At 45.6% G+C, this 22,614-nt stretch overlaps 1 protein-coding gene across 2 annotated transcripts in view; it reads left to right on the plus strand.

Moving 5' to 3' along the window:
- The first annotated feature begins 10,536 nt into the window (after positions 1 to 10,536).
- Dchs2 (dachsous cadherin-related 2) overlaps positions 10,537 to 22,614 on the plus strand; it is a 216,929-nt gene continuing 204,851 nt past the window's right edge. For both annotated transcript variants that reach the window (XM_036191045.1, XM_036191046.1), the window contains exon 1: positions 10,537 to 12,955. In XM_036191045.1, coding sequence (XP_036046938.1) covers positions 10,964 to 12,955 — 1,992 coding nt within the window. In that variant the 5' untranslated portion in view covers positions 10,537 to 10,963. The remainder of the gene's footprint in view (positions 12,956 to 22,614) is intronic.

Here is a 22,614-nt window from a genome sequence, read left to right on the forward strand (position 1 = left end):
CACAGACACCAATCCTAAGAGTATGGCAACACTTTCAGTAATTGCTGATTTTGGTTAGAAAGACATGTTTGGAGCTTAGAGTTAATAACTGAGGGGCAAGAAAAAATCAGGATGCTATTAGGAGAAACTTTTTTTTTTTTTAAATTAAACAAACTTGTCAGGGGGAAGGTTCCAAGTTGTTAGTCATTGCTGCATTCTACAAAAAAGAAAGAAAAAAGGAAAGAAAGGAAGAAAGGAAGAAAAGAAGAAAGGAAGGGAAGAAGAAACTTGGGAGAAAATATTTCTCCCGAGGAAAACCTATGAAATCTCAGAGTTGGAGAAGACCTTAAAGATGTTCAGCTCCCAACTACCATTTCATCTGAAGCTACAAGGCAGTAATGAATACGCTGTTACCGCTAAAGTAGGAAGAAAATATCGACGACGCTGGAGTGAGGTAGCTCAAGCAGTGTTTAAGCTCCATGCTATGAACACTTGGTGGGTTTGGTGGGCATTCTAAAAAGTGGAGGAGGGGCTGGAGTTGGAGCCCAGCAACAGAACGCTGTCTAGCATGTCCATCAGTGCCATGCCCAGCAACACAAAACACAACCTGATGAAGAATAACAATAAAAGTGAGGAAATTTCTGGTGTGTGTGTGTGTGTGTGTGTGTGTGTGTGTGTGTGTGTGTGTGTTGAATATATGTTTTTAGTGTGTATGTGTCTTACAATATGCATCTTCCAGCGGCTCAAAAATGCCGCTGCTGCATTTCCATTTGAGTGTGGGATGTGAAAACGAATGGATTCTCTGTGTGTGCATTAGCACATTCCTCACCTCTTGGGCCAGTGACCTCCACCGAGGAGATTTCATGGCCCATTATGTAACACTTACATTTGTTTCCACAGTCGGGATTTATTTCTCTCCACAATATAACCAGAACCCCATTTTCCAGCTGTTGGGCCAAATACTTTGCTTTAAAAGTCATCTTTGTTTTTTACTGTTTACTTTTTTCTTTCCCACAGGTCAATGGTGACTAACTCTCCATTGTACCTAAACTCACATCTATAGTTTAATAATTATGATTCTATTTTACTTGCACAGAATTTCTTTTGCTCTTTAGACAGAGTGCCGTTTTATGCTGGTATTTTTTCTGGTAACATTCTTACAAATATAAAACTTAGGATAATGCATTTAAATTAAATAACTTCATCTTGATATTGTAAGAAACACAATCTCTGAAATGAATCTGCCCAAATTTCCAGCTGACATGGATCTCTTGGGGAACTGTTGGCTGGATGCAAAGCCAGTGTTGGGATAAATTCCACCTTCTGTGCCATGAAGACACCCAACCACTGGGGGTATAACAACACAGTCCACGCACTGTGTGGAAAGGACTAATAGGCTGGGTGCTGCCACTCATTTCCTATGGCTGCTGTAGCAAATTATCACACATTTAGTGGCTTCAGACAATACAACCTAACTGCCTGTTCTGTAGGTATGTCCAAGTGAACCTCAGTCAGCTGCAGTCAAAGCCTTGGCAGGCTGCACTCTTTGGGAAGGTCTGTGGGAAATTCCAGTTCCTCACTTTGCCAGCTTGCAGAGGCTGCTGGATCCCTGAGCTCATGGCCCCTTCATCCCAGCTTCTGTTTTTCTTGACCCAGCTCCTTCTCTGATTTTTATTCTCCTACCTCTGAGAATTTGGATACTCCCATGTTTGAGAATGTGTTTGACTCTGCTGGGCCCAGCCCATGTCTCTGTGTCATGCCCTAACTTAATTACATCTGCATCTTCCCTTTTGGATAACATAATGAATTCATCCACACCTTCCAGGGTTGGAGTGGGCATCCTAGGGAAGGGCAGTTTCCTCCTACCATGGGGGACCATGAGGATGTGTCTAGAAGGAAGGGAATGTGAGGCAAGAATAACCCACCCTTCCCCTTGCTTTGCGATGGGGCTTCGCTGTTGGTGTGACACTCTTGCAGAAGCACCGAGTTACTAGAGTCTTTCACTCAGGATACCTGGGAAATTGGAGGGTTGGCAGCTGTGGGTGCTCTCTGAAGCCATATGCATCTCTACCCCTGTCCCGGACTTGGGCTGCTCAACATGCTTGCTCAGAAATGCACAAAGACTTCTGCAATGGTTCCTTCCTGGCATTTCCCATTCATCTATGCTCTGGAGAGTCTTTTGAACTTGAGCCTTTAGAGCATTTTGTCTCCCCTATACCTTTGTAGCTGTTATTTTCAAGATTCTCTGTTATACCTGAATTAGACAAAAAAAAAAAAAGTTAATGAAGACCACAGAGGTGAGAGGTGAGGCCGGGCAAACAGGGCCTAAGAATGCACCAGGAAAGAGGCTGGAAATCCTCAGTGAAGATAAATCACACAGCAAAAGCGTGGAAGCCGCACTTCCACAGAAAGTAAAAGTTCATGATGGAAGGGTGGAAAGTCGGACCTCTGCACACTCAGGAAGCTGCATCGCAAGTTCCTGCCAATGCTGTCCTCTCTCTGTCCACCCTCTGGAGCTCAGCCTGATGGCTAAAACACAGGCTCGAGGTGGCCAGTGTGGCGCTCAAGACCGTGGGACCTGGGCTGGCTTCCGGGATGTCTGTAGTATTCATTGAGCATGTCCCACCCAAAGCCTCTGGTATTTCACCCTTCTGTCCCCTTTTCTTGTACTGCGATATAAACAGTTATGGGAAATAAAGAGGGAGCAGGCAACAGCGGAGAGATGAGCAGCACCAAATCTGTGCAATTTCTGCCACCATCCCTCCAGAGACTTTTGTCTTCTGGGGGAGTCTTTGGGTAGAACCCTTAGAGTTCCAGAACCCAGTGGCTTCTCAAAGCACAGGTTTTTTCCTCAAAATAATTTTGACTGCTATCTGAAATCACCCTTTCTCTGTTTAGGCAGGATCTCCTGCAGCCCAGGGTGGTTTTAGGCTCATTACCTATCTAAGGATGGCCTGGAACCCCTGATTCTCCAGCCTCCACCTCCCATGTGCTGAGACCACAAGCACACATATCACTGTCATCTTCAAAGCACCTTTTAGGGATTAAGCACTGATACACACTTTATCCCAGGGGTTCTCAATCTCTGGGGCATGACCCCTCTAGGGTCAGACACCCCTTTCACAGGTGGTGGGGTGGGGGCACCTAGGACAATTCTGCATATCAGATATTTACATTATAGCTCATAACAGTAGCAAAGTTACAGTTTGAAATAGCAATGAAAATAATTTTACAGTTGGGGGTCACCACAACATAAGGAATGGTATTAAAGGGTCACAGTGTTAAGAAGGTTGAGAACCACTGCTTTATCCATTAAGGTGAGAAAAATTTTCAACTCAATGACTATTTAACTCATGTCTAGTTTCAGGGCCAGTAGCGGTATTTTAAAATCATGAACTGTTAAAAAATATTTGGAAGATAGAGTGAAAATGTTCCATTTGATTAATAAAAGTTTATGTAAAAACAAACGAACAACAAACAAAAATAAACAAAAAGAGGGGACTGTGGAGCATATAATTGTGATGGTCCAGATCACTGTGTGTGTTCAGAAAGGCTTGGTGAAACTTTCTGGGTACACAACTATGGTGTTGTTCTTACAGAAGGAAGCTTTGCCTCCCTCTCTACATTGGCCCTAAAGAATCAGGGTGGAAACCCACAGATGTCTGTGATCTGGCCAAGCAGAATCAAGGAGCCCTTCTGCCAGATCCACATGAGGAAAACAAAACAAAACAAAACAAAACAAAAAACAAACAAAATGGCGCCACTGACATAACCATAGACCTGAGACAGAAGTCTCCCTTCCCAATGTCTGTATTGAAACATATTTCCTAGATAGAATCTGTACCCAGTACATCCCCATCTGTGTTTGTTAATCGACAACTGTGCTTGAGTCCAGCAGGATTTATTTAGTTCTTAAAGAACTGTGCCTTGTGCCTTCATCAAATAGGATTCATGTGTGCGTGTCGTTCTGAGCAGACACATTGGGCAGGATGTGGCTCTTTTCCCTTAACTGCTTTGATTCAATGGGATCCAGGCATTTTCCAACTGAACAGCTGTGGCTTGGGAAGAATCCAGGTGTTTTTCGCACTGAATATTTGTGGGATTGGCAGGTTTGGGGTATTTCCTTTGCTTTCTTTTGCCTAGAATCATTATAATGTACTATCTATATCTGCTATATCTCTATCTATCTATTCATCTGTCTATCTATCTGTCTATCTATCTATCTGTCTGTCTGTCTGTCTGTCTATCTGTGTGTGTTTGCATTTCAACGAATCTTACTTTGTCCTAAGAAATGGATCAACTACTATAATTTTATGCAAACAACACCTAGAAAAAAATAAATGCTATTTATATTTTTCATTTGCTAGAGATGTCTTTTATTCAGTTTTACAGAAAGACACGAGTATTCTAAAATCCCTTTGTGCAAAAGCAACTACATTATCTTTCTAGAATAATTACCTGCTCAGAAGGTGTGAGTTTATTGGAATGGAGGGCCAGGTGTCATGCCTGTTCTGACATTCGCTTGGGAAGAACCTGTTCAAGTTGGCTTTGATTTCTCCTTGAAGAAGTAAGTTAGCCTTGTGAGCTTTGGCAATGCAAAGACCCTGTTAGAAAGTGGTGTGTGGTTTTGGTTTTCACATCTTACCCGACGTATAGGAAAATTGGAAAGAGTTCAGAGAACAGGAACAAAATGATTAAAGGGTTTGGGAAGTAGGGAGGTGGATTATTGCATCTAAAGAAAGGCTGTGGGGAAGAATGACAAGGAATGTGCCAACAACGGAGTCGGGAAAGCCAGCTCTCGGTGCCTATATGGTTGAGCATGTTTATTGCCTTGGTGGAGGGAATAGAGAGAAGGTGGTCAGTCTGACCAATTATGGGGGAGGAGAAGAAGAAAGTTATAAGTGGAGTGGCAGGAGAAAAAAAAAACCCAGCTATTTTGTTAGCCAGGGGTTCTTTCTCATGCACTTATAATACAGTCCCCCAAAGCAGAGATAACTTCAGTCTAGAAGCTACTTGCTTATGATGGGGTTACATCCTGAGAGATCCACCACATATTGAAAAGGCTATAAAATAAAAATTCGTCCCAGCTAACCCTGTACACTTTAAATGTTTTCATAACACATAGGCTGTAGTTGGATACAATTGTTGATCACAAAATCTATTTCATAATAAAGTGCTCATTGATTGTTAATACTTAATCAGTGGAAGTATCTAAGTTTCAAATCAGTGAAACAGTTTGAAAGGTTGACTGCATCACATAATTTATCAAATATATGTATTCCCAAGAATATGACAGTGCAATCCATTGTAGAGTAGAGGTTTCTTGCTCTTATGATCATATGGCTGACTGTATATCACCAGCCCAGGAAAAGCAAAATTCCAAGCTAGAAATACAGTATCACTTTTGTACTATACTAATGAAATATAAATCAAAGCATCACTTTCTGGGGGACAGCTCTGAATGTAACTTACATTGTAGCTACCACTAGATTTGAAAACATGAGTCAATGTAGTATGTGCTTAGTAAGATGTCATAGTTCACCCAACACTATAATAAAATGTTATAAATTTCTTGATGTGTTTTTTCTATATTCCAAATGAATCAGTAAAAAAGCACATGCTAATACCTGAAACACAATGCTATCATATTCTATTCGGCTGAAAATTAGAATAAATAAGTATGTGTAGAACCAAAAGAAAAGAAAAACTATCATGTTTTTTGGATAGTTTGGAATGTAAGTATGGAGGCAAACTTGATTACCTACAAACTTTTATTATATCTGATATGACTCTAATTTCACATGTATCTTTAAAATTGCATGTGTGCATGTATTCATACATGTTCACACATATGTGCATGCATAGATGTGTGTGTGTGTGTGTGTGTGTGTGTGCCTGTGTTAAGGTAGAGGCCAGAAGTCAGCATTGAGTGTCTTCCTCAATCATTACCCATTTTATTTTTTCTCTTTGTAGAAAGTTTTTTTAATTAGAACCAGTTTTTTAAAAATTAATATTTATTCTTCAGTAATTTCATACATGTACTCAATGTGTTTTGATCAAAGCAACCCCCCAGTTCTCTTCCTTCAACTCCTTCCAACACCTCCTTTTACATTTCCCTTCCAATTTCACATATTCTTTTCTTTTTAACCACTGAGTGCTTAAAACTTGTGCTGCCAGTGTGTGCATGGGTGTAGGGCCATCCCCTGGAGCATGGCAGCCTCCCTAAGGGCCACATCCCTAAATAAAATGGGTTCTTATCCAGAGGGCCTGATCCAGTTGGAAGCTCCTTAGCTATTGGTTCATAGTTCATGTGTTTCCACTAGTTTGGCTATTTGTCTCTGTGCTTTTTCCAATCATGGTCTCAACAATTCTTGCTCATACAATCCCTCCTCTTTCTTGCCAATTAGACTTCCCCGAACTCCACCTGGGGCATGGCCATGGATCTCTGCATCCGCTTCCATCAGTCATTGGATGAGAGTTCTAGCATGACAGTTAGGGTGTTGGGCCGTCCGATTACCAGAGTAGATCAGTTGATTAACTTGAACGGTTTGGGAGGCCCCCAGGCAATGGGACCGGGACCTGTCCTTAGTGCATGAGCTGGCTGTTTGGAACCCCGGGGCCTATGCAGGGACACTGCTCAGCCTGGGCTAAGGGAGGAGGGGACTGGACCTGCCTCCATTGAATCTACCAGGCTGAGCTGAAGCCCCAGGGGTGTCTTTGCCCTGGAGGAGATGGGAATGGGGGATGAGCTGGGGGGAGGATGCAGTGGGGAAGGGGCTGGAGGAGGGAGGACAGGGGAATCCATGGCTGATATGTAAAATTAAATTAAATTATAAAATAAATTAAAAATAATAAAAACAAAGATGGAGAGGAGAGGAAAAAATTCCCTGTGATTACTCACATGTGAAAAAAATAAAATAAAATGGGTTCTTCCTCCATAGTAGCTATCAACTGCCAATAGCTCATCAGCGGGGGTGGGAGGGTGGGGGGTGGCAGAGCTTCATTAGCCCTTCTTCCAGCATGTTGGAGTTTTAACTGGCTTGATCTTATGCAAACCTTGTGCATAGAGTAGTCACAGATGCTGTGAATGCATGTGCAACAGGCCTGCCATGTATGGAAAACTGTTTTGTGGCAATATTCTGAGACCTCTGGTTCTTATAATCTCTGCCCCTCTTCTGCAACAATCCCGAGGCTCGTGGCCGGGACAGGGGGAGTGTAGTGTGTCCATCTTGTTTTGTGAGACAGTGCTTCTCACTGATTCTGGAACTCAAAGCTTGGCTTGAGTGGCTGGCCAGCAAGGCCCAGAGCCTCTTGTCTCCACATGCCCACAGCTGCATTACAGTGTCAGTGTGTCAGGCTTTTTACAGGGATGCTGGAGATCCAACTCAGTTCCTTATGCATCTATGGGAAGCATTTTGTAACCTGAGCCATCACTCGGCCCCAGGACTCTGGTTTTAAGAAGATGGTGCACTTAAAGGAAACTGCAGAGATAAACAACCAGCAGAGAACTCAGTAAACGGCCATGAACCTGAGAGCAGAGCTATCGGCAGGGACCACTGCACTACTCACCACCTAAGTGACTTTGGTGACATCACTGGCAGTGTCCCTAAACCTCCATTTCCACACCTGCAAGACAGGACTAATCATTTTAATTCTTATCTTAAAGGGTTGACATGAGATGCTCTGAATTTTGTTTTGAGCACTTTATAACCATTTGTTCCATTTGATTATTACAGTGAAACAAACTGTGATTTTCAAGATGGCCAACCTGTTCTACCGAGACCATATAGCATCTGGTGAGGATATGCACCGGCCTCTCCAGCTGTGATAGTTTCTGCTCATGATTGTGGTAATTTGACATCCTCTTCCTTTAGACACTTGAGGCTGTGAGGCGAGAGCTGAGATTACAGCTCACTTCTAGAACATTTCCCCACAAGAACAAGACTGTAAGGCAGTGTCAGGGGATGCTTCCTGTTTGTGATGCACTGGACTGTCTCTTTTAAAGTTCCTAATATCCTTTCATTGTTCCCACTTAAGGAAAGGGGACAGAAACTTAGCAAAAAGGGGCTTCCTAGGCACACTGTGATTCTTCTTTCAAAAGCCCGGACATAAGCTGGTCTCTTGCAGGGTGTTGAGACCCCATTCACAGAAGCTGTTTTTACATGTTTCAGAAGTTCTTTTCTTTTACATTAGATAATTGGATTTTTTGTCTAGAAATCTGCTCAAAACTTTCAGGGAAGGGTACTGAGACAGGTCAGGAAACCTGTTATTGCGTGTGTGTGTGTGTGTGTGTGTGTGTGTGTGTGTGTGTGTGTGTGTGTTTCAATTATAAAACCAAGGACCAACCAACAGGAAAGCAGGCTTTGGAAGACACAACTCTCCATTTATTTCTAACATAAACCTCTGTTAACAAAGTGTATGTCAGTGCCACATGCAGAAAAAGATCCCTCCTTTTCTTTTAATCTCTAATAAATATTGGATGACAATACAGTTTATAGGTGAGTTGAAGTTGTTCCAAGTAGGAGGCCCAGGGCCAAGCCAAGGCAAAGCCAGGATTCACTACAGTGAAGGATCTCAGGGCCAATCTGGTTTTAGTTGTGGTTTCAAATCTCCATTTTAAAAGTTCATTCTTTTATCTGCCCATGAGTCATTCCAGCCACTGGTCACACTTAGTGAAGAGTGACCTACTGTGCACTAGACACTCCCAGACTGGGGTGGGGGTTGGGGGGGACACACTAAAGCAGTGCTTGGAGTCTGAGAAGACGGCAATAGAGTAATAGAACAAACAGGTGAACCAGACGAGCTGCTCTCAGGCACTCAAAGGTGCTCTGAATGAAATTCAGTGAGGATCTAGGTTTTCCCTGGAGGGGCTACAAAAGGGAGGATGCTCAGGGAGAAGTCCCCTCCCCTCAGTTGGTACCTGAGTTGAGACCTGAATGAGAGAGGGCCTGCTTGGCAGGGCAGGAAGAGACCTACAGGGAAGCTCCAGCCACTCGAAGGTTCTATGATCAGCAGGGAGGAGAGCAAGGCAGGCAGCTAGGAAGGAGCCTGGAACAGTTTGAGTATGAAGATGTCCTGCAGGTTCTGAACGGACTTCAAATGGCTTGAGTTGGCTTTCGGAAACTCAATCTGAATGCTTGATGGAGAGCCACTTATAAAGGGACCAGGGAGAAGACTCCTGGTGCCTCACATCACATGAGAAAGAAGGCTCCCAAGTCTCCTCAGCTCTCCAAATGCTTAAGGGCACTTCACTGATAAAAAAGGAGGCAGACTTTATTTTAATAATATCTCTATTTACATACAACACATCTACTGCACAGAAAATGGTTTCACTATTATTTTGTCAGAGGTAGAGGGTGGCGTGGCTGCCGATTAGCAGTGATATGCATAGGCCTTCTCTGGGGTTACTGGGGACCAGGATGCTGGGCTTTTGCCTCTCCCTCCAGCCCAGAACAGTATCTAGGAAATTAATTCTTCCTTCTGGCCGAAATGCAAAACTGCAGAAACCTTTGGCTACATACGGCCGGCCATTCTCAAGAGGGCAGACTCCTTCGCTGGAGCATACTTTATTAGAGGCCATTAATCAGTTTCTACCGATAATTATGAATAACTGCAGGGAAACGGGGACAACGCAGGCTGAGTGGAATTGTCTTCGGGTTCAGCCCCACGCTACTTTGGAAGCGATCTCACAACGTTCTTCCCTTAGGGATGGAGGAAGAGCTTAGGTGCTAGCGCTTAAGCCCTGCGGTCTGTCTGCGCATCAATCACCATCATAAAATGTGCTGGGAGGTATGATGGCGCTGGATGCCTAAAAAGGTTGGCAAGCCCCATCCATTGTCGTCATCAAGGGTGGCAGAGGCGAGTGACAAGACGCCCGCACGTCGCTGAATAGTAGCGCGGCATAATAAAGCGTGCTCTGCACCATGTGTGTCACAGATTTTGTTGGTTTTCTGGAAGGGCTCCCCCCCCCCCGCCCCTTTCTTTCCAAGTTCCGCCTTCTTTGCAGTCAAACTGGCCCCAGCTGTGCCTCGGCCTTTGACTCCATCTGGCCTCCTGTTAGGCACGAGGTTCTCTCGCCAAATAGAGAGCACAAGTTTGGCTCCCTAAAGTGATCATAATAACCCCTACCTTCTTCGCTTGGCCCTAGCCAAGGGCAAACCCGCCCGAGGGGCTGTCCAGAGGAAGGAGGGGGAGCATGCGGGCTGGCTGCTGGCCTCGCCCCCACCCCGGTACACTTTGCACGCAAAGCCAGGCCAGACACAACCGGTCTGAGTCTCCTCCATCAGCACCACAGACCTGGGCGGAATGTCCAGCCGGCCGGCTCCTTTTCAGTCCTGCTACAGAACCGAGACTGGCAGGTTGCAGATCTCCCTGGTGCCAGCCACAGCACGCATGGGGAGGGGACTGAGGAGTAGGGAGCTGGGTCGGAGGGGGCGCTGCGCAGTCCCCAGCTCCCGGGGACGCCGGTGGGAGGGAGAGCTACGGTCCCCGTAGCAGCCGGCTGCGGGAGCCGCGCCTCCCACCGTTCCTCCCACCCTGCGCCCTCTCTCAGCTTCCCCGCCCTTACTCCACCCACTTCCCGGCCGGATCCCCTTCCTCCTTGTGTGCGCGCTTTAAATAATTTCCTCCTTTTTGGCAAAAGAAATAATGCACCTGACTTTACCAGGGGGAAACAGCCAGCCGAGCACAACAAGGAACAGATGTAAAAAGAATAGAAGAGAGAAAAAGCTATGGAACTTGCTTAAAGACATCCAGGGGTTGGAGAGGTGGCCGCGGAGGCAGCCCCCGCCTGCCTGAGCTGCCGGCAGAGGACGTCTGCACCAGTTGCAGATGTCACCCTGGGAACTCCTGGGTCCTTTAGTTGGTTTGCCAAACAAAGTCTTTGCCTCTCTGGCTCAGATACTGAGGAGGCTCCTGGATTGTTCTGCGGTCCTGCCACAAGCTGGCAGCTATCCGGAGCCTTCCTAAAGAGCTGGGGGAAGAAATGAGCTCTGCTGGGCGGAGGATGGGCGAAGGGCGTCAGCCAGCGGGGTCACCCCGTGGGCGGCCCTGCGGCTCCGGGGCGCCGCTCTCCCTGCTCCGGTTCTTCGTGCACGCCTGGCTGTGGGCTGCCTCGGGCTTGTCTGCCCAGGTGTTCAACCTCAGCCTCTCTGTGGACGAGGGGCTGCCCCCGGACACACTGGTAGGTGACATTCGTGCGGGGTTGCCAGTCGCGCAGCAGCTGGAAGAGAACGGCTTCTTTCTGTCGGAGGACTCGGATGACTCGCCGCTGCTGGACGACTTCCACGTGCACCCGGACACCGGCATCATCCGCACGGCACGGCGTCTGGACCGCGAGCGGCGGAACCACTACAGCTTCGTGGCGGCCACGCTGTTGGGCGAAGTGGTGCAGGTGGAGATCCGCGTCAACGATGTGAACGACCACTCGCCCCACTTTCCCCTCGACTCCCTGCAGCTGGACGTGTCGGAACTCAGCCCCCCAGGTACTGCTTTCCGCCTGCCAGGTGCCCAGGATCCGGACGCAGGACTGTTTAGCATCCAGGGTTACACCTTGCTGCAAGCGTCCGACCTGCCCCAGGACCCCGCAGGACCCTTCTTCCAGTTGCGCTACGGGTCACCGGGGCCACCTGCGTCACCGTCTCAGCCGGTGTCCTCAACACCCCTGGAGCCCTTAGACTTGGTGCTGATGAGGCGCTTGGACCGAGAGGAGGCGGCGGCGCACGAGCTGCAGATTGAAGCTTGGGACGGTGGCAGTCCTCCGCGCACTGGCCGCCTGCACGTGCAGCTGCGTGTGCTGGACGAGAACGACAACCCGCCAGTTTTCGAGCAGGCGGAGTACCGCGCCGCAGTACGTGAGGACGCCCAGCCGGGCGCCGAGGTGTGTCGCGTGCGTGCCACTGATCGCGACTTGGGGCCCAATGGCTTGGTGCGCTACAGCATCCGGGAGCGGCAAGTGTCCTTGGCGGGCGCAGCTGGCTGGCCACCGGGCGATCCAGGCTATTTCTCGGTGGAGGAGCTGAGCGGCATAGTGCGGGTGCAGAGACCTTTAGATCGCGAGGAGCAGGCCTGGCACCAGCTGGTCGTCCAGGCCCGCGACGGGGGCGCAGAGCCAGAGGTAGCCACGGTGCGCGTGTCTATTGATGTGCTGGACGTGAATGACAACCCGCCCACCATCCACCTGCTCTTTCTTACCGAGGGTGGCACGGCCCACGTCTCTGAGGGTGCCCGGCCAGGAGACTATGTGGCTCGAGTCTCGGTGTCCGACGCAGATGGTGACCCAGAGAAGGAAGAGGAGGCTGCCGGGGTGCTTGGTGCACGCCTTGGGGCAGATAGCATGAAGCTGTCCTTGGAGGGTGGGAATGGAGACTTCGCGCTGCAGCCAGGCGGCCCTCCTGGAGTATTTTTCCTTTGTGTCAAGGGTCTCTTGGACAGGGAAAACCGAGATCTATACGAGTTAAGACTAGTGGCCACGGATGCAGGGTCTCCACCGTTGAGCACCGAGGAGTCGTTGCTGCTCTGGGTCTCGGACCTCAACGACCAGCCACCTGTCTTCATCCAGGAGCATTACTGGGCCTCAGTGTCCGAGGCTGCAGTCCCAGGGACCTCGGTGGTTTGGGTCAGCGCTTTGGATGCCGACCAGGCTGGCACAGATCACGCCAGGCTGCGATATGTGCTAGTGCAACCCTCGGGGCCCTGCGACTCCGAGGCTCTGTCACCCAAGCCAGAGTGTGTTCCATCCTTCAGCATCAACCCGGACAATGGTTTGATCAGCACTATCCGAGCTCTAGACCGAGAGGCTCAGGAGGCAGTGGAGCTGAGAGTGGTGGCCCAGGACTTCGGAGAGCCTCCACTTTCTGCCACCTGCCTGGTGAGCATTTCTGTAGACGACGTGAACGACAACGAGCCCGTTTTCCGGCGGCAGGTGTATAATGTCACCCTGGCTGAGCATGCCCCAGTTGGACATTGCTTCCTGCAGGTGAGTGTATCAGGTCTCTCGGTCCAGTTCAAAGCCTGGGATGGATGGTGAGGATGTAAGTCTGTCTGGGAAAAGGTGACATGGATGGTTGTGTTCCAGAAACAAGGATATCTGCTGTGGACCCTCCAGTGAGAGGCAAAAACACATTACCTGATTTCCACAGCTTTGTGTCAGGTCTTGGTCCTGTGGTCTCTAAGGTCGTTTTTCCATCGCAGGAGACTTTTCTTGGATCTTTCTTCTGGGACCCAGTTTCCTTCATACATGAATGCCCCCATATCTAATTGTGAGGGACCACCCATTGTCCCAAAGCAGATATCAGGCCATAGTCAACGGCACACACTTTTGAGAACTTTATGTGGTGTCTCAGGACTCAGGGTAGTCTTCATGTTTTGAAACGTTGAATGCCTTTGAACGACCCCCCTCTAAAGACCCTCTTAAAGCGTTTCCCACCTTCTTTAGGAGTTTACGAACATTATTGAGGACCGCGAGTCATTGTGGCCATTGTGTTTGTGGGCTGAGATCCTCCAGAGGACTCGAGAATCATGGCATCCATCATATTTACCTCAGGCCCTGTCCTGTGCTTTGCTGTTTGACTGTGGGGTGTTCTCTAGAGTTCTGGGGATCTCTTTGCACCCCAGGGTGCTGTGTTCTGCCCCTCAGGCTGCCCTTCCTTATTGCTTCCCTCCTGTTCTTACCTGGTGTGAATGAGATGCACACATTTCCAAGGTTGACTTAGTTACTCCAGGATGACTTGAGGGGATAAAGAGGTAAAGCTGACTGACTGCTGGAATAGGCTTCAATCAGTACTGAGTCTAGTGGATTCCAGGCCTCTGCCCTGTACTCCCTGCTATTCAGTTAGGAGGCCCAGGCTTTAGCTTTTATAAAGTACATCCCTGATAACCTTTAGATAAGTGAGATGCTTTTTTACTGTACAAAACGGGCATCGTGATTGTTTACATCTGTTGAACTTTGTAGTCAACCGTAACCTTCATCCCTTCTCTAGCTCCCAGCCTCTGGGAATGTGGGTCATGACCATATGGGGTCCTACAACAGACTATGGGGGCTGTAAAAAGTGTGACAACAGTTAAAGGTTTCTAAAATCCCCAAGACCAAAAATTAACTCAAAATTAAACTTCAACCACATTGGAAGGGTTCCTGTGTTGTGTCATGTGTCTTCACTACAGTCTTCTTCTGAATGCACAGACAACATGTGCAGTTGGCATTTCATGTGTCTGCGGTTCACATAGCACTGGTGAACATTCCCAGAAATACCTGTGCTCAGACTAGGGGGTCTCATTTGAACTGCAGTGTTTATTTTTATTGTTATTTTACTATATATAGCAATATGAATTTATTTGTATGTTATATATCTATAATTTATATGGTTATATGTATAATATATACTTATAGATAATATATATTTATATCTACTTTCTGCTTAAGAAAGATTCAGGGTCTGCTGTAGCCCTACTTAGCTTTTGAACTTACTATGTAGAGTTCCACCTCCCAAGCTGTGGGACTACAGGCTTGCATTATCTGCATTTTTGCTCGAAATAACAACATAATGCTTTAACTATAGAAAACAAGCACTTTTAACATTTCCCCACTGTTATTCCTCAATACATAGACAACAAATCAGTATTTCATAAGATTGTTTTAGGTTAAAATGCTTGCTTTTAAAAACTACTATCTAAGCTCTTGACTTTCATAAAAGCTGTTCAATTTTGACTTGGGATTATAGAGAATTTTTAATAATTTCTGACATGGACCTAAACATACACCCGTAATTTTGTACTTCACATGTTTATGTGAAGCCATGTTCTCAACATGAGTGATTACAAAATCAAAATGTGGATTAGTTCTGAAAAATACTGAAGATATTCTATATCGTGAAGTATCAAATATTCAGCCAAGAGCTGTGTAAAATTAAACAAAAATACCCATTGTATTCGTATTCAAATTTGGTTTTGTCTTAATAAATGGTAAAATTATCTATTTACCTGAAAATAAATTTATTTGTGATTCATCATCAATAGATGTTTAATTTACATACCTATTTTATAAACATGGAGGCCCAGGGCAATATGATATAAAGATGTCACACATAGTGTAAGAGTCTCCACTCCAGCTGATTAGCAGCTCTGAGTTATTTAAAGGTGGTTTGAAAAGCAGTTACTACTCGCTGCTGAAACAGATGAGCCCACAGGTATTAGAGGTTAACACCATCAAAGTCTTTCATCTCTTCACCAGAGTCTGATGTCATAGGACTAGGATCCATTGCTTGAAATGAAGACAGTCTTGAGAGGGATGTGTATTGTTCCACCACTCTCCAGAGGTCAGCCATGTAGACTTAGGAACACTGAAGAAGAGACGGAGACATGGAGGAGCCCATAGATGCCCGGTGTCCAAAGACAGTGCCATCAGATTTTAACAATGACATCATGACAGGGGAAAGGTTAGACGGAGCGATTTCCAAGATTTCTTCTGCCTGGGAGGCCTGCTGATCTTGGCATGATACTAATGAAATATAGCTTTGTTTGAAGAAGAAAATATGGACTCATTGTGACTCTTTTGCTTAGAACCCATCTATAGAATTGTTTTTCAAACTGTGAAATGGTTCTGCCACCAAAGATGAAGCTATCCCCTCACGTCCCCATGTGTGCTGGACCCACTGTGGTGGCTCATCTGGGCTCAAGCTGCATCTCTGAGAACTCCAGATTCCCTGTGCTGCTGGAGACAGTATGGAATTGTGCTGATTAGACTTTCTCGAGATTCCAGGCATCTGTCTAGCTATTGAAGAGTTGTAGCGACCCTCTCCTTGCTCGGCTTCAGTGGCTTCCCCTCAGTGGCTGTGTGAACGTTTCTAGTCCTGTGGCTGTGACTGTCCCCTGAATTCTGGGGTGTTTTCCTTCTCCCCCTTTTTTCTTTGCCCTCTCTCTTTCCCTCACCTGCTCCCTTCCCACTGTTCCTTTTTAGTTTCTAAATATAGAGTCTCGTCACATATCCCAGAACTCACTATCCTTCTGCCTTAGCCTTTCACACAGATTAAAGCCGAGTCAGAAATCACCCTTTCTCTCTATAAGTTGCCTACCTCGAGTATTTTGTTATAGTAAAGAAAGCTGACTGTGGCGGCTCTGTGGGCACTTGCCTCAATGACTGCATTTCTTTCTCCCTGCCCGCTCCTCACAGAAAGCCACTTCTTAGCAATGTACTACCCAGAATTCCTTTCAGTCTCTTGGTGCCATCTTGGTCTAGAGTAAGGCTTCTCAAACTTTTCCGCTGACCGCTCCTTTGTTCTGAGAAATTTTTATGTGATCTCTGGCATATAACACAAGTATACGCATTAAACATCTACTGATAATAAATCATAAGATAATTGATCAGTATATATACTTAATTAATATATATTTAAATATGTATGTATAATTGATTGGTATATAACATATTTCCATTTATTAAAGAAAAAGCAGATTTACATAATAAGGAGATGAATGTGCTCAGTTAATTTTGCATAGAGAAGAAACTTGGGTGCATATTTAATGTTTCAGTAAGTAGAATATCTTCAGTATTTTTCAGAATTGATCTACAGTTTAGTTTAATAATCATTGTTGCTGAGAATGCTGCATAGCACAAGTAATGTAGTACAAGATGGCAGAAGTTTGTTGGGGCTAGTTCAGAAATTCTTGGAAATTCTGTCTTAATCTCAAGCCAAAATCCATTGAATGATTTTTTTTTTTAATGAAAGTCAAGTCAGCAACTTAGAAAGCAGTATTTAAAAATCAAACATTCTGACACAAAGCAATGCAATTTGTTCACGCTAAGGCATGGTGGGGGACATATTAAAAGTCTTTGTTTTCTGTAATTAAAACCTTGTGCTGCTGGAAGAGTAGACACACTTTGTATGAACAGTCAAAGCCCTGCTAACACACAACAGCCTGGAATCTGAGCTGAAGTGATTCAGGCAAAGTTTATGGGTGTTGCCTGGTGTCTTGGCAGGTGTGGTGCAAAGTGCGTGTGCTAGGTGTTTAGGACCAAGGCTGCAGTGAAGTTGCACTCTGCAGCACACAATGCACTGAATTGTGTAATTGCAGCCACAATCACTGAATTCATTATATGTGGGATTTGCACTCCATTTTGGTTGTCATGCATTTAGAAATCTTTTACTTTTGCCAAATGTTTTGTGACCCTCACACTGAATTGTATGGGCTTATGATACACAGTTTTAAAAGCTGTGGTTTTGACAGAGAGGGATTCATTCCCAGACATCTAGCCACTGTCCATGTCCAGTTCAGGTGTCTAACCTGAGAATACTTTTTTTTCAGGTGACTGCCCCTAAAGCTAACTTCAGCCTCCAAAAAAGGCTCCCCTCTGCTGTGATGTGACCTGCACTCACAGCCCCCACTTAGAAGCCAATTTTAAGACAGTGTTAACCAGAGCTCTCATGCCTGAGTGGCACAAACATGGGCTCAAGACTATTCCTTCGTAGCCCCTCAAGAACCAGGAGAATTCATCCACTAACTCATTTATTTAATCAAACAGCCACATCCATTGAATAAAGGGCCACAGAAGAACAAATATCTACAGAGTACCTATTACACAGCAGAACAGTTCTTGGTGCTGGGACACAGCGGGGCTCAGTGGGCAGGTCCATCAGAGCTGGGAGCCCCATGTTCTGGCCCTCTTCCCCATCAGCCTCCTGAGTAAATGGCACCTGCCTTCCACTTGGTGACTGTATCCCTTGCTGAACTTCCTCTGCCACTGCACTAAATCCTGCCTGCCAAACAGCATTTCTCCATGTTCTTCTCTTTCCCATCCAATGGGCTCTTCAACCTTGTGACCTCATTTATCCTTGGAGAGTTTTGGACTTGTACCCACCTACTTCCCCTTTTCTGGACGCATCTGCCCCCCTTCCCCCCTTTCTCTCACTGCCTTTCTTCCTGCCTCTCTCTTGCATGTTTCTCTTTTCTTCCACCACCTCACACTCAGGACGGCGGAGACTTCTGAAGTTTCTATCTTCCTTCTGCCTCTCTCTTTTTTTCTTTACTGTCTCCCTCTCCAACGTTCTCAGAACCCCCGTTTCCCCATCTGAAGGGTCAACCTCTCTTATAAGCTTCAGATTAATGCTTAATTTTAAAAATTTTGATCTGGCGGGTGCACATTTCCACTGCATGCAGTTGGCATCTCAAACCTAACCTTCCCCAACTTAAATGCATGGCCCTTCTACTTCTTCCCTCTTCTCCCTTACCTCCTTTATAACTCATGTCTACTCAAGTCACTTTTGTCAAAAATTGAGCAAAAACAAGATAAGAAACAACCTGAAAAAAATCTCCTCAATATCCTGTAAGGGAATAATACAATGTCTGCTAAATGCCCCCTTTACATCAATCTGCTCGTATTTGAAACTCTTATTTTGGTATTGTACTTTCCCAATAGAGCATTAATGCGCTTGGTATGTCAGTATACCTGTGTTTGCTGTGAGTTGGAGGCTGTCATGCTGTGCTTTGGTGAAGGTCAGGAGGCTGAGGAGCAATGTCATGTCCCATGTCAATATCCTGGGGGAGAAGTTTGTTTTTATATTGCATATTAGGGCTGTGTGTATCTCACAGTCTCCTTGGAGAAGCCTGTATAGGAGGGAGTGCCTGGGAAGGGACCATTAAAGATGGGTCCTGCCATCTGAGGAAACATGGGCCAATGGGCAGGCTGGAGGGCTGCTGTGCTCCAAGGCTAGAGTAAGACCAAGCTGTTGCTGTCTTGCTTCTAATTCACGGTATCTTTGGGAATTTTTCTTTTTTTTGACTAATCATGGTCTGTAGCAAAGTGTGTCTGTGTGTGTTAGCTTTGTTTCAGTTGTGTTCTGTTGCTGAACCCCAGCCCAGGGGTTTGCATGATTGAAGGGAAGGTCAATCGCCAGCTTTGCAAGTGTCAAGGGCTGGGCAGAGATCATGGCTGGGGCTAGTGAGAACATGAACAAAATTGGCCCCTAGGAACAGTTTGAGGGCCTTGTACCGAGAGGCCATGTCAACTGTGGAAATAAGGGGCTCTACTGGGAAGAGGTGTTTTCTCCAGTCTCAGTGCCACTTTGGTTTTCTCCAGTTCTGACCACAACAATTGGCAAGACCTTTAAGAATTTGTTGTTGTTGTTGCCATCACCCTGGCTCTGCCACCCTGCCACCTCTTCCTGTCCACTGGTAAGCTTGCAGGGATATTCACCCAGTGGTTTCTCGTTCTGTGGCCTCTTTCCTTAATGCTTGTCTGTTATTTGTTCGTGTGTGTGTGTGTGTGTGTGTGTGTGTGTGTGTGTGTGTGTACACATGTGTATGTGTGTGCGTGTTACATCGTTCCCTTGGATAAGTGAAAACACTGGATTCTATGTACCTTGATGGAATCCAGAGTACTGGTATTAGAGTTATCTGCACTTTCTTTCTTTCCTTCTTTCTTTCTTTCTTTCTTTCCTTCCTTCCTTCCTTCCTTCCTTCCTTCCTTCCTTCCTTCCTTCCTTTCTTTCTTTCTTTCTTTCTCTCTCTCTCTCTCTCTGTCCCTTCCTTCCTTCCTTCCTTTCTTCCTTTCTTCCTTCCTTCCTTCCTTCCTTCCTTTCTTTCTTTCTTTCTTTCTTTCTTTCTTTCTTTCTTTCTTTCTTTTTTTGAGACAGGGTTTCTCTGTGTAGCTTTGTGCCTTTCCTGGAACTCACTTGGTAGCCCAGGCTGGCCTCGAACTCACAGAGATCCACCTACCTATGCCTCCCGAGTGCTGGGATTAAAGGCGTGTGCCACCACTGCCCGGTCATCTGCACTTTCTAATGTTCTTGATCTCTTAAGCTAGAGAAGAAGTGTGTTGAAGTGGCCATGCAGCACATAAGGTACTTCAGAAAGGGTGCTGGCTAGTCCGGGTTCTCCCCACTTTCCTTCTGCATTTAATTGTCACATGTATCAGGTTTATTGTAAAGTTTATTCCATCACTATAGTTGCCTTGGTTCTGTGGGACTTATGAGTGCTTTGCACTGCCTGTCCTGAGCCTTTTGTCTCCCTCACCTGGATGCTGACACACTCTCATTGTTGACTGCACACACATATTTACTTAGTGTACACCACCTTAGATATTTATATTTCTATTATCTGCATAGGTATGTAGTGTTATTTTGGATAAGGTGAATCCTGCTACCTGCTCGCAGGAGACAGATGTTTCCACGACTTATGTTCAAAATATGTCTAGGTCACCTACTAACTATCATCCCTGGTTATCTGGCCTATACAGCTTAGAATCTTAGTTACTGGTGTGTGTGGTAGATGCCCTTGGCTTTGTTTGAGGACCTGTTTTAGGCTCTGAATGAGCTTAATGGCTTTCTTCCCTCTCTCACCCAACTATTTACTGACTATGACTTCCTGATTGTGGAATGTGATCACATACACTTGAGTATACACTAAAAGGAGAAGTGTAACATGGAATCTCTGGGCTACACTGCTTTGTAGCTTATGCTCTGGGATTAAAGGTGAGTGACAATGCATGACAGTGTTCATAACTATGAATATGTTGATAAGACACTGCACAGTGACAGAAAATATGGACCTTGGGATCGAGGTACCTGGGTTTGAATATCTGGTATCCCTCTTTCTGGCCATGTAGTTTTGGGAAATGGGCCTTCATTTCCTTATCTACAAAAATAGATAGCAACAGCATCAGTTTGCTTGTTTTGTGAATGATGAGTCAATATATACTTGTTTAGAGCAATTCTTAACTCATAGGAAGTATGCAGTGCATGATATGGGGTTTCTTTTGGGGTGTGTATGCACATGCAGATGTGTGACTGTCCTGGTGAATGCATACATAGCATATGTGTGATCGTCAGAGGGCAGATTTTCAGTTCTTCCACCTTGTTTTGAGGCAAGGTGTCTTTTGTCTCTGCTGCTACTCTGTGTACTAGTCCACAAGGTTTCATCTGATCACCGCATGTCTCATAATAGAGAGTGTTGAAATTAAGGTGGGTGCCATTGCATCTGACCTTTTTTTGTTTTTGTTTTTGTTGTTTTGTTTTTTCAAGACAAGGTTTCTCTGTGTAGCTTTGTGCCTTTCCTGGAACTCACTTGGTAGCCCAGGCTGGCCTCAAACTCACAAAGATCTGCCTGGCTCTGCCTCCCGAGTGCTGGGATTAAAGGCGTGCGCCACCCCCACCCGGTGCATCTGACCTTTTATGTGGGTTCCCAGGATTGAACTCAGATCATCAGGCTGCACAGCCAGCAAGACCTGCTGAGCCATCTCCCTGGCCCTTATGTATTAATACACACGTCTTATGTATTAGTACATATATCTTATATATTAATAAATAGTAGTAAATGATAATTTTGGAAATGAAACTTGATAAGATTATAATCAATATTTTTTAAAAACTGAAACAGCAAAAACAGAACTAAACAAAAAATGAGGCTCTTTGTGTGGAAGGATGGATTCAGAGCAAACCTAAGTTGTGTTGTAGTAGGGCTTACCAGAGGAGTTGCAGCTGCAGGAGTATTATGCAGCTCTTGGTGAAGGACAAAGTCATATCATACAAGTGGTGATGGAGGCCTAGGTGTGGTTGGTCACAGGTCCTGAGGTCCCTTACTTTAGAGCCACCACCAGCCAAAGTTAGATGGAGTGCTAATGTCAAGCCACTCTCGGGGAGTCAAGGCATGATTCTGGTCTACGGGGCACCTTTGTCCTCATTCTGCTTCACAGTTAGTGTGCTTTGATCCTTGTATTGGGATGAAATTTATTTAGAGTCATAACACTCAGATGCCACTTCTGACTTTGCCATTCATGGTTTGAAAGAAAATGGCCCCTAAAGGGAGTGGCACTATTAGGGGGTGTGGCCTTGTTGGAGTAGGTGTGGTCATGTTGGAGTAAGTGTGTCACTGTAGAGGTGGGCTTTGAGGTCTCACATAAGCTCAAGATACCACCCAGTGTCTCAGACCACTTCTTGTTGCCTGCAACATGTAGGACTCTTAGCTACTTCTCCAGCACCATGTCTGCCTGCATGCTGCCATGTCCCACCATGATTATAATGGACTGAAGTGAGCCACCTCACATAAATATTGTCCCTTAATAAGAGTTGTGGTCATGGTGTCTCTTCATGGTAATAGGAGCCCTAACTAAGACAGCCATTCACAATCTCTGCTGACTTTTCTGGCCACAGTGCCTCATCCACAGAATGCTGCAATTTTGTTTAACACGTGCACAGGAAAGAAATGACATTTTCTGGTAGAAGGTGACATATTAGAGAACTTGGAGGTGACACAGCAATTCAGAGGCCTTCTATCATGATATGCCCATATTTACTGACAGCCAGTGGTAAGTTCTTCCCACTGTGGCTGAAGGCCTTTGTGTGTGTATAAAAATGTATGGTGCATTCCTCAGGACAACTATCTCCACAGAGAGTAACTCATGAAGGCCTTGGAAAATTATGATCAGTAAGATTGCCTTCCTCAGAGAATTGAAATCTGACAATAAATTAACTTCATTAACAACTAAACACCAGACTTCTAATGGGGCCCTTGCCTTATAAATTAAAAATGAGCAGCAGCAGAAGTAATTTATGTTTTCATAGCACGTCGGGGAAATTAGTTAGATCATCCATACAACTACATAAATATATGCATGCACTTTTTCAAATGTCAGGCTATTTGAATCTT

The sequence above is a fragment of the Onychomys torridus genome, chromosome 6, assembly GCF_903995425.1.
Source record: "Onychomys torridus chromosome 6, mOncTor1.1, whole genome shotgun sequence".
Taxonomy (NCBI): Eukaryota; Metazoa; Chordata; class Mammalia; order Rodentia; family Cricetidae; genus Onychomys; species Onychomys torridus.